The 15,449-nt window shown below is 36.0% G+C and overlaps 1 protein-coding gene across 5 annotated transcripts in view; it reads left to right on the top strand.

The window, feature by feature from the left end:
• Nucleotides 1-15,449, top strand: part of Phkb (phosphorylase kinase regulatory subunit beta) — a 203,936-nt gene that overhangs the window by 150,949 nt on the left and 37,538 nt on the right. For all 5 annotated transcript variants that reach the window (XM_070011934.1, XM_070011937.1, XM_070011933.1 and 2 more), the window contains 6 exons: nt 978-1,033; nt 1,523-1,616; nt 7,090-7,173; nt 7,603-7,707; nt 14,051-14,133; nt 14,347-14,437. In XM_070011934.1, the coding sequence (XP_069868035.1) occupies nt 978-1,033; nt 1,523-1,616; nt 7,090-7,173; nt 7,603-7,707; nt 14,051-14,133; nt 14,347-14,437 (513 nt within the window). The remainder of the gene's footprint in view (nt 1-977; nt 1,034-1,522; nt 1,617-7,089; nt 7,174-7,602; nt 7,708-14,050; nt 14,134-14,346; nt 14,438-15,449) is intronic.

The raw sequence follows: 15,449 nt of genomic DNA, 5'->3' as shown, positions 1-15,449 counted from the left end.
GCCTGTTACGGCATTTTCACAATGACTCTGGGCACTGCCCCTTTGACGGTATGATATTTACTGCTGGTATATGGATTGTGGTGTTTCTTGCCTGCCATCATACATAAATTCTAGTGGCAGATTGAATACCATGGAGAGGAACTAACTGATGGTAAATCAAATGTTTTACAGTATACTATTGAGAATTTTGAATTCATTATATAAAGTTATATTTGATCAGTATTTTCAGAGCCCCCATCCTATACTGATACTTCCTTACATTCTTTGTTAACTATATAAAGACTCAAAAGTGAGTTTCTTTTAACAATGCATTAATATATGTTATAGTGAATCTTTTCAACAAAAAATAGAGTAGCAAATATCCAACACTGTTTTTGATTAGAACTATTAAATCTAACAGCTTGTATTTAGTGAACATAATGGTAATTATATAGTCAGCTGAGGAGTTCATTCTCTACCAGAGAAACTACATATTAGAACAAAGCTATTTTGATATATAAAATGCCAAAGGGAAATTGGCTAATAAGAAAGGAAATAACCTTATATGTGGTTAAGATGTCAAATGAACAATTTTAACTCAATCATTTTTTACAGGGAATACATAAATTGGATTTTTATTTTTAGTTCTTTCTCTTCCCTTCAGAATTAAATGATGGAAAATGACTCTCAGTCCCCAAACTACTCTTATGCATCATTCAAAATAGCCCTGACAGTCTAACCCCTCTGGTAGTGATAAGATTTATGACTTTTCATTCCTTGTGTTCCATTACTCTGTCTACACCATCAAATTGATTAGTAGGCAGTGGCAAGCTAGTAAAGAAAGGCAGCCGCTTAGAGCCAGCTGGTGTCCATCATCTTAATGAACTGCTTTGAGATGGTTAATATTGTCCTTGATCCTCATTGTAGCTAATGATGACCAAATCCTTTGAAATGTTCTCTCACACACACCCCCCACACACCTTTATTCTGTGTTACAGGGACCACTGGAAAACGATTTGGTAGTCCATGTAGCACTCGTAGCAGAAAGTCAACGGTATGAAATCCAAATGGGTGGTGTTTTCTTTTGTGGGGTGAGGAGGGTGAATATTTACCCTTATCATATTCTGTATGAGATTAACTTTATAGATTTCTTGCCAGGGTTTCAAGAATGTCATTTTAAATGCTAGCACTACATTCTTTTATGTTTAAAAATATTTTTTGTCTTAGCTGATGTGAATATTAAACTGTAACCAATGCCAGTGCTACCTGGATTATAGTTTTAAGAAATGAGTACAAGAACATTATGGGGATTCCCAACATTAGTACTTAAACTTACTGCCAGCCCTTAGAGTTCCCATCTGATACTCTAGGAAAAATCCAGGAAGACCTGGACTCCAGGGCATATGGCACATTGATGACATTAACAGATTAATATGAATAATATGCTCCAAGTTATCATATTCTCTTCCCTTTAATCCTTCTGATTTGTCATTTCCTAAACTGTATATGATGCATTGTCTAAAAATGTCTCTTTTCTCTTTAGCCTTCAAGTGTTTCTTAACACATATGGTATTCAAACTCAAACTCCTCAACAGGTAGAACCAATTCAGATCTGGCCTCAGCAGGAGCTTGTGAAAGTAAGTCATTTTGCCTCTTTATATTCTCCTTAAAAAAGGTAGCAGAGCATGATGATTGGATTTAGTTTATAGGTGAGATGTATAGTTAAAAATCCAACTCTGAAATAGGATCATTAATCCCAAACTTTCTAATTAAGTTGAGAAATTTGCTTTGTAGGATGTTACCTAAAAGTAAATAATAAAACTGCATTGTGTGTGATGTGTGCATATGTGTGCACACGTATACATGCACAATGAATATTGCATTCACAGGTCTTATTGATTTCACTCCTGGTAAAGAGCACTTAGGAATTAGTCTTAATTTCAGTTGTCATTTGTAAAGTTATTTTTATATTTGATTTTATTTTTTCCAAACTTAAAAAATTCATTTAATTTTTTGATAAATACTACCCCTCTCTTTTTCCTTTATTTGCTGTTTGAAGTATGAAGTATTTCTTATCCCTTAGTTTGCCGCTCTCAAAGAAAGCATAAAATGATGTCCTAGCTTGTATTTGATGTCTAATTGGAGTGAGATTAAAAGGTGACTTTGGAGACCTTTGTATACACTGCTCTGCAAAAGGGTCAAGAATTGCTATGTTGTGAATATTCTTCCTCACTAGAAACAGGGAATTGTTTGACTCCCACTTGTTGTTCAGAAACTGCCATTTCCTATGGTAATTGTTAAAAACAATCCCGGAACAGTCTTTCTTCTTACAAACAATATTTGTTAAAAAAAAAAATCTCTCAAGTAGTCAAGGTTAAAGTGATTAAATTGATATAAATATTTGTGGTCAAATCTGAGATGCTACAAAGAAGGAAGGAATGACATTGATCAAGAAGCATTGTATGCTGGGCGACAATGGCTCACACCTGTAATTTTAACTACTTACGAGACTGAGAACTGAGGATCAGTTTAAAGCCAGCTCCAGCAAGAATGTCCATAAGATTTATCTTAATTAGCCACCAAAATCCAGCAGTAGAACTGTGGCTCAAGTGGTAAAGTGCTAGTCTTGAGCATAAAAGCTCAGAGAAAGAGCACAGGTCCTGGAAACCCAAAACTCATACCAGACACACACACACACACACACACACACACACACACACACACACACACACACACACACACACACACACACACACACGTTTTGTACTTACAACCTCTTTGTACAAATTAATAATAAAAATATTTTTAAAAGAATAAGGTCTGAGATAGTTGAGGCATACATGACATGGTAGGAACCCATAATTGCTAGTCACCAAGCTAGACCTTACCTCTAGGCAACACAAAATAGATTGTAGGTGTGTCACAAATATGCACAAGCCGTTAAAGGGACCTCATACCTCTAAAAATTATACATTCTCCTTGTACTCCACTTCCCACCCAATGGAGTGTTAAGGCAGAAAGAACAAAGTTCTGTTAGAGAGGTAACAGTTTGAAATCACATATGATGTAAATAATGAGGAGATCTGATTTTTATGGTGGAAGAGAATAAAAGATAATAAGCAAGACCAAGTGGGAACCGAGGAGCTGAAGGCAAGCAGAGGAGGCAATGTATTAATGAAAAGTATTCCAGTATTCCAAACCGTAAGGCTTACACACTGCAGATTGTTATTTACATGCAGGTTGTTTCTGCTGAAACACTTTTATGGTCTCACAGAAAGCTCTAAAGAATGGAAACAAAGGTCAGTCTTTGATAAATATACACTTAAAGCAAATTAACCCAAATCTGTTTTTGTTCTTCTCAAGACTAAGATGAGCAAATTTTCATCATAATTTTTGTGGTATCTGCCAGATAACATGCAGCCAAGATGTAAAAGGCCAACATGATTAACAAATCACTTGAATGTAGCATTTTATTCATTCCAAATACCTGCTATATTCAGAGCCCCTGGGGCACTAAGGTGACCTCTGAGTCTAACCATAGGAAAATAGTTGATTATAATTCACTCTGATAACAGCTCTGAAGAGATTCCTCTGCTGTGGATCACAGGGGCAGTAGAAAGCATTCTGTTGCATAGCAAGTAAAGACAGCAGATCCTGACTTTATACTTTTTACATTTTATTATTTTAAAGATTTAGTAAATGGTATACAATTTGAGTATTTGGTTTGGTTAAAGATAAAAGCTGAATCACAAATCCAGCTTCCATTTACCTTCATGAGAGCAAGATTGTTCTCTGATTGTTGTTTCAGACTGTATCTCCCAAACTACTGTCCTTTAGAATTCATCCTCTATATGTGTTGCCTAGCATAATGACCCTTTTTAAGCCTTTCTGTTAAAAACAAAGGTGCTCCCCCTAATCTTACCTGATGTACAAATTTTTATGCCTTTTATTCTGAGAACCTGCAACCTATTTCAGCCAGTAAAGAGGATGTGAGGGTAGAGAGCTAAGAGCAGGCCTTTTGTGTTGTGGTTAATGTTCATGATGTGACTGGTGTGATTTGCTTCAAGGTGATCTGATCCTGTTATACAATGATCTGATTCTGTTATACAGTGCCAATCTAATTAGTATAAAGTACTTCTGTTTTATGGATAGTTTGGTTGCTTCTATGTATTTTAGTCCAAGTTGTATGTGTATTATAAAATGGACACAGTAGTACCTCTACGCAAGAATGGAGTGAACATTACAGATTGGCATTACTTAATTGCTGCAGACTTGTCTCAGAAAATGTTTCCATTGTTATAAAGAATAGTGGCCCAAGAAACTTGCATAGTAATTTGTTCATGGCTGTTTAATATTATTACTGTCTTAAATCCAAGGTAGTTTATGAAATCTGAAATTTTGAAAATATTTGTGGAAAAAGGTGCTCTGTCTAGTGTTAAGTGTCCAAGTTTCAGTTATGCAATATAATATTGCAGGAGTACTTTTTTTGGCAGTTAACTTTGTCTGCTATTCCAGAATCAGTCTTCACAGCACATGTGGCTCAGGAGGACAGTTGGTTGCTCCCCCATTCATCCATTTCCTAAGTATTAACTACATGCAGGCACAATGCCAAATTAGGGGGTGCTGTTTTCTAAGAATGTTCAATTCAGGACAAATTCAGGACAATTCAGGAGAAATCAGGACAAAGTTAACTTTGACATGGCAGAATGAACAAAGAAATCTAGTACATTAATTTTGTATGTGACAAAGTTGTTGTTTGAAATAAATTCAAATAATCAGCATAATATAGAAATAGTTGGTTTGATTTTAGGAAAACTTAGGTTAGTGTCTACCTTTCATAAATGCAAAAAATAGTAGACACAGTAAACATTTAAGTGCTTTAAAGTTATTAAAATGTAAAACCACTAGAAGGAAAATGAGGCAATATTTTTATTGCAGATGCTAAGGGGTGTTTATTTATAGAAGATATCAATGTCAAAGGCCTTTAAGAAATGACTGGCTTTGTATTTAATCTTAATTAAATACAGTACAAGTAACCTGATACACTAAAAGTATGTTGTCAACCATGGCTGGGAATGTGGCAGAATTGTAGAGTGCTTCCTGGCATGCATGAAACCCTTGGTTTGATCACTCAGTACCACATAAACAGAAAAATACAGAAGTGGTTCTATGGTTCAAATGGTAGAGCACTAGCCTTGAGCACAGAGAGGTTCAGGGACAGAGCCCAGGCCCTCAGTTCAGTCCCCAGGACTGGCAAAATAAAAAGTATGTGTAACCCAAAAGGTGGAAGTGGCGCTGTGGCTCAAGTGGTTGATGATTAGCCTGGAACAAAAAATTCATAGCATCCTAAGTGGTGCAAGCCCCAGGACTAACACCAAATGATACTGATAACAACAACAACAACAATAATAATAATAATAATAAAAGTGTTTGTGAAATTTCCTATTAGGAAAATGTTTAGATTGAAGTATGCTGAAATGATGCTTGATCTAGTATGTAGTCCACTCAGACAATATTCTTATGGTAGGGAAAAAATGAAAAAATTTATAATACATAAGTAGACATTTAATATGTTTGAAAATGTTGAGCTACAAATATTTTAGTACATTAGTTTTAAGAGTAAAATGAACATCACTTTGACTCAAGAAAGTGACTAAAAGATCTGTGCACTATTAATGCCAGTGTAATAATCAGGTAGGTATTATCTTTCAGAGAGAAGGTTCATCCTCTTTGATTTAGCAAGTCTACAGAATTATCCTGCAGATACAATTGCACATTGCCAAAAGTGTTACTGGAATTTTTTTTTTTTTTTTTGGGTCCAGTCGTGGGGCCTGAACTCTGGGCCTGGGCGCTGTCCCTCAGCTCTTCAGCTCAAGGCTAGCGCTCTACCACTTGAGCCACAGCGCCACTTCCGGCTTTTTTCTTTTTGCTTAATGTGGTGCTGAGGAATCGAACCCAGGGCCTCAGGCATGCAAGGCAAGCACTCTACCACTGAGCCACCTTCCCAGCCCCTGGAATTATTTTTAAAATAATAAAATAATCAGCAGCTACTTTCATCATTGCCCAGGTGCTAAATAGGATAAAGGGTCTTCTTGATTGAATTAAGTGCTCAGTTCTGGTATTAACTCCTAATTCATTGCAACAGTATGTTTTTGCCTTATAGAAAAATTAGGCATTTCTATTCTTGTGCTGTACACTTCCCTGTTTTCTAATACTTAACAGTTTTTACTCACAGTTAGACTTTTTCAGTCACTTCAGCATTGGTAGACAGAGAAAATGAATGGCCTCATTTTAACATCTTGAAACCATAACACCACAATATTAAGTCATAAAAATATGAATCTGTTCATAAAAGCATTAGTATATATCAATAATATAGATATATATACATAACCCCTGTTTATGGGGCTGTGAGAATAAACAAGGCCAGCCATTTTTAGAACATACTTTGAATTATTTATAAAATTCATATAATCAGAAAGATCAATAAAGGTGATTCCATTTTGGTGGTAAATACATGAAGATATAAACCCAGTAGAAGGTATATAGGCCTGATTTTTTGAAACTCTTAGCTAATCAGATACAAGTCAAGACAGAGCCATACTAGTGGTGCATTTACAATAACATAAGAATAGTGTTGCTGGACGCCAGTGGTTCACACCTGTAATCCTAGCTACTGAGGTGGCTGAGATAGGAGGATCATGGTTCAAAGCCAGCCCGGGCAGAAAAGTCCGTGAGACTCTTATCTCCAATTAACCATCAGAAAACTGGAAGTGGTGCTGTGGCTCAAGCTGTAGAGCGCTTGCCTTGAGCTGAAGAGCTCGGATAGTGCCCAAGCCCAGAGTTCAAGCCCCATGACCGACCAAAAAAAGAATAGTGTTAAATTTTAGGAGGTTGCTAAATGAATATACTGTTTTTCTCTTTAAAAAGCTTGGTAGCTTAAAATCTTAAGTTAATATATTGATTAGCTTGCAGTATTTGGTTCAAGTTTCCCTTGCCTCTTTTTTTTTTGAAAAATCATAAACTAAAAAGCCAATAGGGGAGAGAAAATGGTTTTTAAAAAAGTATGGATTCTTGTCTGACTCTGATTTACAAATTTGTGTTTTACAGGCTTATTTCCACCTAGGTATCAATGAAAAGTTAGGACTCTCCGGAAGGCCAGATAGACCCATTGGCTGCCTGGGTACATCAAAGGTGCTCGAAAAAGTTCTGCCCAGTGTTTGAATTGTGATAGCACATGATAAGATGATATTTGACATACTATCCCTCTATTATCATATTTTATTATGGACTAAGGCAAATTATTTGACATTATTTTCTTTAAATCTTACTTATCTTGTTTCATACCACAGAAGCTTTCTGGGAAGAAATGCTTAGGACACTACTGTGTTTTTTCTAAGCATTGTAAAATACCTTTACAACAAATTTTATGTAGACTTTTCCCATTTATTAGAAATTATCTACTTTTTATACTGATTTGGCAAGAAACTTTAAAATTAATGTTGTATAGATTTCATTTACCTATTCAGATTAGCATCTGTTTTAACTTAGTTGAGATTGATAATACTGTTGCTTTGACTTTAAGTATGTTTCATATTTATTTGTTTTTGTTTCCCATTACAGATTTATCGCATTCTAGGAAAGACAGTCGTTTGTTACCCTATCATCTTTGACCTAAGTGATTTCTACATGTCTCAAGATGTTTTACTACTGATAGATGACATAAAGGTAGTTTCAGAATCCGTTTTGACTGAAATAGGATGACTTTATTTCTAAGATTTTTATCATATGTTGTTTAATCAAGCACTCCTGCATAGCTGTGCACTGAGATACACAGTGTAAGATATGGAAGTAAAATGAACACATTTGCAGAGTTTAGCTAACTGGGAGCATTAGCATGAAGGATGAAGTCTGTAAAGTTATTACACTGATTTTTGCACTTTTCTATAAGTGGAGTGAAAAGATAAAGTTTGCAAAAGCGGGTAAACTGTGTTGAAAACTATGTTTATATGAAAGACTTATTTTTTTAACAAAAGTAGAATTAGCAGAATAATTTTCTTTATAAAGAATATCCAAGGCCAGACATGGTACTGCACACTTATACTCCCTGCTACTTAGAAGGAAGAGATTTGGAGGCTTCTGGATCAAGGCCAACCAGAGCAAAAAGATAGTGACACCTGTAGGAAAATTAACTAAAGCAAAAAGGGCTGAGGGTGTGATTCAAGTTGTAGATTACCTATCTGGCAAGCACAAAACTGGTTTCAAACATTAACCACCAAAAATGAAAATGTCCAGGACAACCTCACCTAACACCTAACTCTATGAGTTGAAATCTCCTCTATTCCCTGTTTTAATTGCAGAGTATAAAACCTTAAAATAATAATACAGAGTATGAAATCTGGAGTTAGATTATATCTTTTAAAATCTTTTTTTACTTTTATTGTAAAGGTAATGACAGAGGGGATACAGTTAAATAGTTCAGGTACTGAATACATTTCTTTTTGAACTGTGTCACCTTTTCCCTCACTCCCCCACACTCCCTCCCCAGGTTGTAAAGATTCATTTTCAGCATGGTTGTCTAGTGAATATCACTGCTGAATTAGATCACACTTTGTCCCACTATTTCTGGGCTTCCCCTTCCTCTTCCCAAAACAGATAAACTTACCTGTAAGGCAAAAACTACAGAAATCAAAAACAGCAACAAAAGAGGAAAAACAAAAACAAAACAACAAAAAAGAATCACAAAAAGTAAAATAAAAAAAACCTCTTGTTTCTATTTCTTGGAGTTCATTTAGGTAAGCATCATTTTACATTATCATATGCAAACAGCTATTGAGCCTTGGTGATACGCTCTAGAAATATTCTCCTTTGATTTCATTGTGTGAATGCTTAGAGTCTTTATCATATCCAAGTATAATTTTTTTTTACCATCCATTGGGTTTACTTGTAGGTTTATAGGCCCAATATTTTTACTGCAAATGAGGGAATCTATGAAACCTATGTTTCTTTGGGTCTGGCTTTACATTTCCTTACGAAGAATGGAGTAATTTTATTCTTTCTGACGGACGCATTAAATTACATTGTGTGTATGTACCACATTTCTTGACCCTTCATCCACTGAGGGGCATTTGTATTGATTATGTATCTTGTCTATGGTAAACAATGCTGCAGTGAGCATGATTGTGCTGGTACCTCTAGTGTGAACTGGTTAGTGATCAATTGGATAAATGCTTGGAGTGGAATTGCTGGGTCATAGGGAACCTTTATGTTTATTCTTTGGAGGAACTTCCATACTGCTTTCCAGAGTGCTTGAGCAAGATTACATTACTACCAACAGAGTAGTAGTGTTCTCTTATAGACACATCCTCTCCAGCATCTGTTATTGTTACGATATCTTGGTAATGGCCATTCTAATTGTGGTGAGATAGAATCTCAATGTTGTTTTGATTTGTATTTCTTTTATGGCCAGGGATGTTGACCATCTGTTCATTTGTCATTGGCTATTTGTCTTCTTCTAAGAAATCTCTCTTTAAGTCTTTAGTCCATTTATTAATTGGGTTGTTGTTTCTTTGAGGATTTGTTTTGGGGGGGTTTAATTTTTTGAGCTCTAAGTATACTTTAGATATGAGTCCCTTGTGATACATAGCTAGTAAATTTCTTTTCCCATTCTGTGGGCATTCTGTTTATCTTGCTAGCTATGTTCTTTGCCATGAAGAAACTCCAGTTTGTTGTAGTCCCATTTATCTAGTCTTAAAGAAGAGAACACACCCAAATAAATAAAATTAGAGACAAATATTAGAATATCACGACAGAAACAAGCAAGATTCAGAACATTATAAGCAAATACTTGGCAAACATTTATGCTATCAAATTGTAGACTCTGGAAGCAATGGAAGAATTTAATTATTTCACAAATTCCACAAACATTTGCACTGTTCTGAGCTCCTCAATGACCCACTGCTCATTTAATAATGTTTTGTTCAGTCTCCCTGAATTAGAGAATATTCTGTGATGGCTTTTGGTGTTGACCTCTAATTTTATTCTGTTGTGGTCTGACAGGATGCAAGGAACAATCTCATATTTTCTGAATTTAGTTTTGCTTTGTGACCTAAAATGTGACCTATTTTGGAGAATCTTCCATGAGCTGCTGTGAAGAATATTACATTACTGGGTGAAATATTCTGTAGATGTCTGTTAAGTCTGTTTGGTCAATGTAGTTATTTAGGTATGAGGTTTCTCTGTTAAGTTTTTGCTGGGATGATCTATCAAGAGGTGACAGTGATGTGTTAAAGTTACCAACAATCTTTGTATTTGGATCTATGTGTGTTTTTAAGGTAAGTAGTAGTTGTTAGATGAAGTTGGATTGTCTGGCATTTGGTATATAGATATTTAGAATTGTTATAGCCTCCTGTATTACAGATCCCTTCATTAGTATGTAGTATCCTTCCTTGTCTCTTCTCATGAATTTTAATTTGAAGTCTTGTTTATCTGATACTAGAATTTCTACTCTGGCCTGTTTATAGGGCCATTTGCTTGAAAGATTTTATTCCAGCCTTTCAGTTTCAGAATATATTTGTTTTGGGGGCAAGATGTGTCTTGAAGACAGAAGAGGGATGGGTCCTGTGTTTTTGATTCAACAAGACAATCTGTCATTTAATTGGAGAGTTAAGTCTATTAATATTGAAAATCAGAACTGAGAAGTATTTGGTAGTTCTTGCCATGTTATCCACTTCTTTAGAGTCTGTGCCTTATATTTTCTTACTATAATTATCTGGTTTTCTGGTAAGGGGCCATTCTCTACCACTTTCATGTTCTTGTTAATTTTCTATATGTAGGACATCTTTAAGTATCTTCTGTAGTGCTGGTTTTGTGGAGATAAATTATTTCCATTTTTCCTTGTTCTGGAAAGTTTTATTTGTCCCACAGTTATGAAGGAGAGCTTTTCTGGGTACAGTATTCTTGGTTGGTAGTTGTTTATCTTTAAGGTGTGACATACATCATGCCAGGCTCTCCTGGATTTCCTGGTTTCAGCTGAGAAATCTGTAGTTATTCTGATAGCTTTTCCTTTATAAGTAGCTAATTTTTTCTCTCTGACATCTTTAAAGATCCTTTCCTTGGTCTCTGTTGATCCTATGCTGATTATAATGTGTCGGTGGGATATTCTTTTCTGGTCTGGTCTGTTTGGAGGTTTAGAGGCTTCTTGTATCTAAGCGGGCTTGGTGTTTTGTGTGTTGGAAAGTTCTCTGCTAGAATTCTGTTAAATGTTTCCTATCCATTTGGTTTCTTCCTCTTCTTCTTCACTACCAATCAGCCTAAAATTAGGTGTTTTTATTAAGTTCTGAAATTTTTGTAAGCTCTTTCTTGTTTCTTGGATTTTTTCTGGATAATTGTCTCCTCCTTCTGTATAATATCTAATCTATCCTTGATTCTTTTTTTTGTATGTTTTTAATTGTAAAAATACTGTACAGGGGGATTACAGTTAACATCAGCAAGGTAATGAGTACATTTCCTATTTAGCATTGTTGCTTCCTCCTTTGTTTTCCCCCTACCATCCCTTTCCTCCCACCTCCACAACTCCCCGCCCCCCCCCCCACCAAAGTTGTAAAGTTCATTTTCAACATAGTATCTTGTATATCTCCTTGTTACAATGTGTCAGCCTGTATGCCTATTTAAGCATTTTACTTTTTACCTTCCCTTCCCCAAGCTAGAGAAGTGTATATACAAGATATAGGGCACCAACATCAAATACAGTGAAAACAGGAGTTATACCATGGGGGGGAGGAACATACAAAAATCACATGGTACCTTATAAATACATTAGAAACAATAGCAAGAAAGAAAAAAAAATTGTGTCCCCATCTTGGGGTTCATTTCACTTAACATCATCTTATATGGTCATATGTACATAGCTTTTGACCTTTTCTACTTGTCCTACACAAGTACTAGTTATTGCAAATAAGGGAAATCATGGGACCTATGTTTCTTTGGGCCTGGCTTACTTCACTATCTTTGATTCTTGAGACTATCTTCTGTGTCATCTATTCTTGTCTTTTATATCGTCTATTCTTCTGTCAATAATTTCTACTTTGTTTTTTATTTCTCTGACTTCTAATTGTTCATTTATGATCTCTATCTCTTTATTGAAACTTTCTTTTAGGTCTTGTGTGGACTTCTTCACTCCTTTAATTTATCAGTGTCTTCTCTCATATCTTTTAGTGGAGTGACTATTTTTAAATTGGTCTACCTGTCCTTCTTTTGGACTTCATTTAGTTTTTGTGGATTCCATGAAATTTCTCTAATAAACCTTGGTTAGTCTCATCACACTCACAAATTGACATGTGAAGACTTTCTATCTTTTCATTAACATATTTATCAGCAGTATTTTTAAAGCATTTTAAGAACTGTCTTCTAGGCCCTTCGTTGTCTGCTCTATCGCCTGGTTATTTTCTGTGAGAGCTGAGCTTCCTTGAATTGCCAGTTTTCTTGTGTTTCTATGGTTTGTTCTGCCCATTTGGAAACAAAAGCAAATCAAATGATTCCCAGTGTTGCTTAGGACCATCCATGATGGGGGGAATTTTCTCTGTATCTGACTGTTGCTGACTCAGTTGTGGGCTCCCATTTATCTTTTTTCTCTCTCTTAAAATCTTTATCCATCACTTGTCAGCTTTATATTCTTGGGCAAGTTATTTAAATCTTATATGCCACTGTTCTCTAATCTATAAAAAGTAATCCTAGGGGCTGGGAAGGTGGCTCAGTGGTAGAGCGCTTGCCTTGCATGCATGAGGCCCTGGGTTCAATTCCTCAGCACCACATCAGCAAAAAGAAAAAGGCCAGAAATGGTGCTGTGGCTCAAGTGGTAGAGCTCTAGCCTTGAATTGAAGAGCTGAGGGACAGTGCCCAGGCCTAGAGTTCAGGCCCCACAACTGGACCCCAAAAAGAAAAAAAGTAATCATATAGTAATAGTAATAAAGCTGTTCTGAGGATTAAATTGAATATCTGGACTGGACATAATAAAACATGAGTATGATAGGATAGTGATGATGGTAGTATGTAATTAAATATTTAAACACATAAAGCATTCCCTCCATATCACTTCAGTTTTAATAGATTTACTTCAATCTCTTCTATCTGCTGTGCTGTATTATGGTAATGTAATATACAATGATGATAATCTTGTGAATATCACTGGGATGATTTTTTTTCTTCCAAGTATCTTTTTTTTGTCTTTTGGGTTTTGTTTCTTTTTTAATAAACAAGCCAGACTGGCTTCAACTTGAAATTCTCCTGTCTCATTCTTCCAAGTACTAGGATTACAGGCATGCATCACCATGCCAGGCTTTCTTTGAGACCATTCCTTTTTTTTTTCCCCCTTATGAGTTGTGGGGCTTGGACTCTGGGCCTAGGTACTGTCCCTGAACTCTTCAGCTCAAGGTGAGCACTCTACCACTTGAGGCACAGCACCACTTCCAGTTTTCTGGTGGTTAATTGGAGATGAGTCTCACAGATTTTCCTGCCCAAGCTGGCTTTGAACCGCTATCTCAGCCTCCTGAGTAGCTAGTATTACAGGTGTGAGCCACCAGCACCCCGCTGAGACCATTCTTTTTTTTTTTTAGTTTTTTTTATTGTGAAAATACTGTCCAGAGGGGTTACAATTAGATGGGCAAGATAATGAGTACATTTCTTATCAAGCATTGTAGCCTCTTCCTTTGTTTCCCTTTCCCATCCTCCCCCCCCCCCGCCATCCAATCCTTCCCCCCTCCCACCAAAGTTGTAAAGTTCGTTTTTCCACATAACAACTTGTGCATCTCATTGTTGCAGACTATTCTTGAACTGTATTTTTTAGGCCACCAGAGAGAGGGTATACATGTACAAGATAAAAAGCCTTAAAATTTGGGCAATGTGATTATTTTTTTAAAAACAAATTAAAGTAACAGGATTTCCTTAGTCTAAATTATCTAGGCTTCGAGTTCTCATAATGTGAGTTTTGTTGGCTTTTTGCCTCTCATGGTTAAGTTTTCAATCAGCTTAGATACTACGCCATTCTACCCTACATCATCTTCTGTTTTCATAGAATGCACTGCAGTTCATCAAGCAATATTGGAAAATGCATGGACGCCCACTTTTTCTTGTTCTCATCCGGGAAGACAATATAAGGTAGGTTGATTTTTTTAAAAAGGAGTCAGATGCTTATATCGTACAGCCATTAACACTATGAACCCCTTGGAAGCAGAGCTTTCTTGGTTTTTGTTGTCTTGTGTTGTTCTTATATAGTGATGTAGAGTTATTTGAATAGTTATTATTAGACTATTTATTCCCCATATTAACAGAAGTTAATACGCTCATTTTGTTTATATGCTTTATTTTTAGGGGTAGCCGGTTTAATCCCATATTAGACATGCTGGCAGCCTTCAAAAAAGGAGTGATTGGAGGAGTCAAAGTTCATGTTGATCGTCTACAGGTAGCTTCTGAATTTCAGTGTGTTTTTGTTTTTTGTTTTTTTTTTGGGTCCGGTCATGAGGCCTGAACTCTGGGCCTAGGCACTGTCCCTCAGCTCTTCAGCTCAAGGCTAGTGCTCTACCTCTTGAGCCACAGCGTCACTTCTGGCTTTTTTCTTTTTGCTTATGTGGTGCTGAGGAATTGAACCCAGGGCCTCAGGCATGCAAGGCAAGCGCTCTACCACTGAGCCACCTTCCCAGCCCCTTCAGTGTGTTTTTGTGTTACAATTATCTGCAACATAGCTGTTTCTTATTATGTGTTCTGTTTAAGATTTTTATTTTAAAATTTTATTCTGTACTGATCATCCTATTCCTATTGATGTCTCAAGTGCTTAAACAATTGCAGTTGTTTACTAATAAATATTTTAAATCTTAGTAGCTGAATTCCAACCTCATAACTGCATTTGAGGAACTGAGTTGATAAAGGGATCAAGTAACCAACTGAATAATCTTGGAATTTTAAAGGCAAATTGTTCCAGTGTTCCTTGTTTTATTCAACTTTAACATTCAGCCAAGATATAATTATATTCCAATTGAACATCTCAGCATTGTCTTCACAACTCCTTATTACAGAGAGTTCTGTGTTAGATATAATAGCCTCTTTGTCCACAGCCCTCTCCTATTAAATATTCTATGCATTAGCCAATACAGATTAATTCCTATGTCCTGAATTTTGTTGAGTTCTATCCCTCTGCTCTCACCATTTCTTCTGCTTGGCTCTTCTCCCTTCTGTCAAGATTTTTGGACTTTAAAGACTTTAAAGGACAACTCTGAAAAATGGCTCAGTTTAGAAATGCCATTTCTCTTCTTTGCCATCCCTCTATATCCTTTAACTTCAGCTAGTCACATTGTAGTTCACTAAATTCTTATGTCTTGTAAAATAATTGTGACTATCCCCAAGGGTCTTTCATATAGATAGTGCCCAATATTGAGTAAGAAAGACAAGTTCATTCTGCTCTGGGCTTCTAAGTTCAT

Source organism: Dipodomys merriami, unplaced genomic scaffold, assembly GCF_024711535.1.
Source record: "Dipodomys merriami isolate MVZ:Mamm:240054 unplaced genomic scaffold, mDipMer1.0.p SCAF_85, whole genome shotgun sequence".
Lineage (NCBI taxonomy): Eukaryota > Metazoa > Chordata > Mammalia > Rodentia > Heteromyidae > Dipodomys > Dipodomys merriami.
The sequence above is the reverse complement of the archived record's forward strand: the minus strand, read 5'-3'. Positions and strand labels throughout refer to the sequence as shown.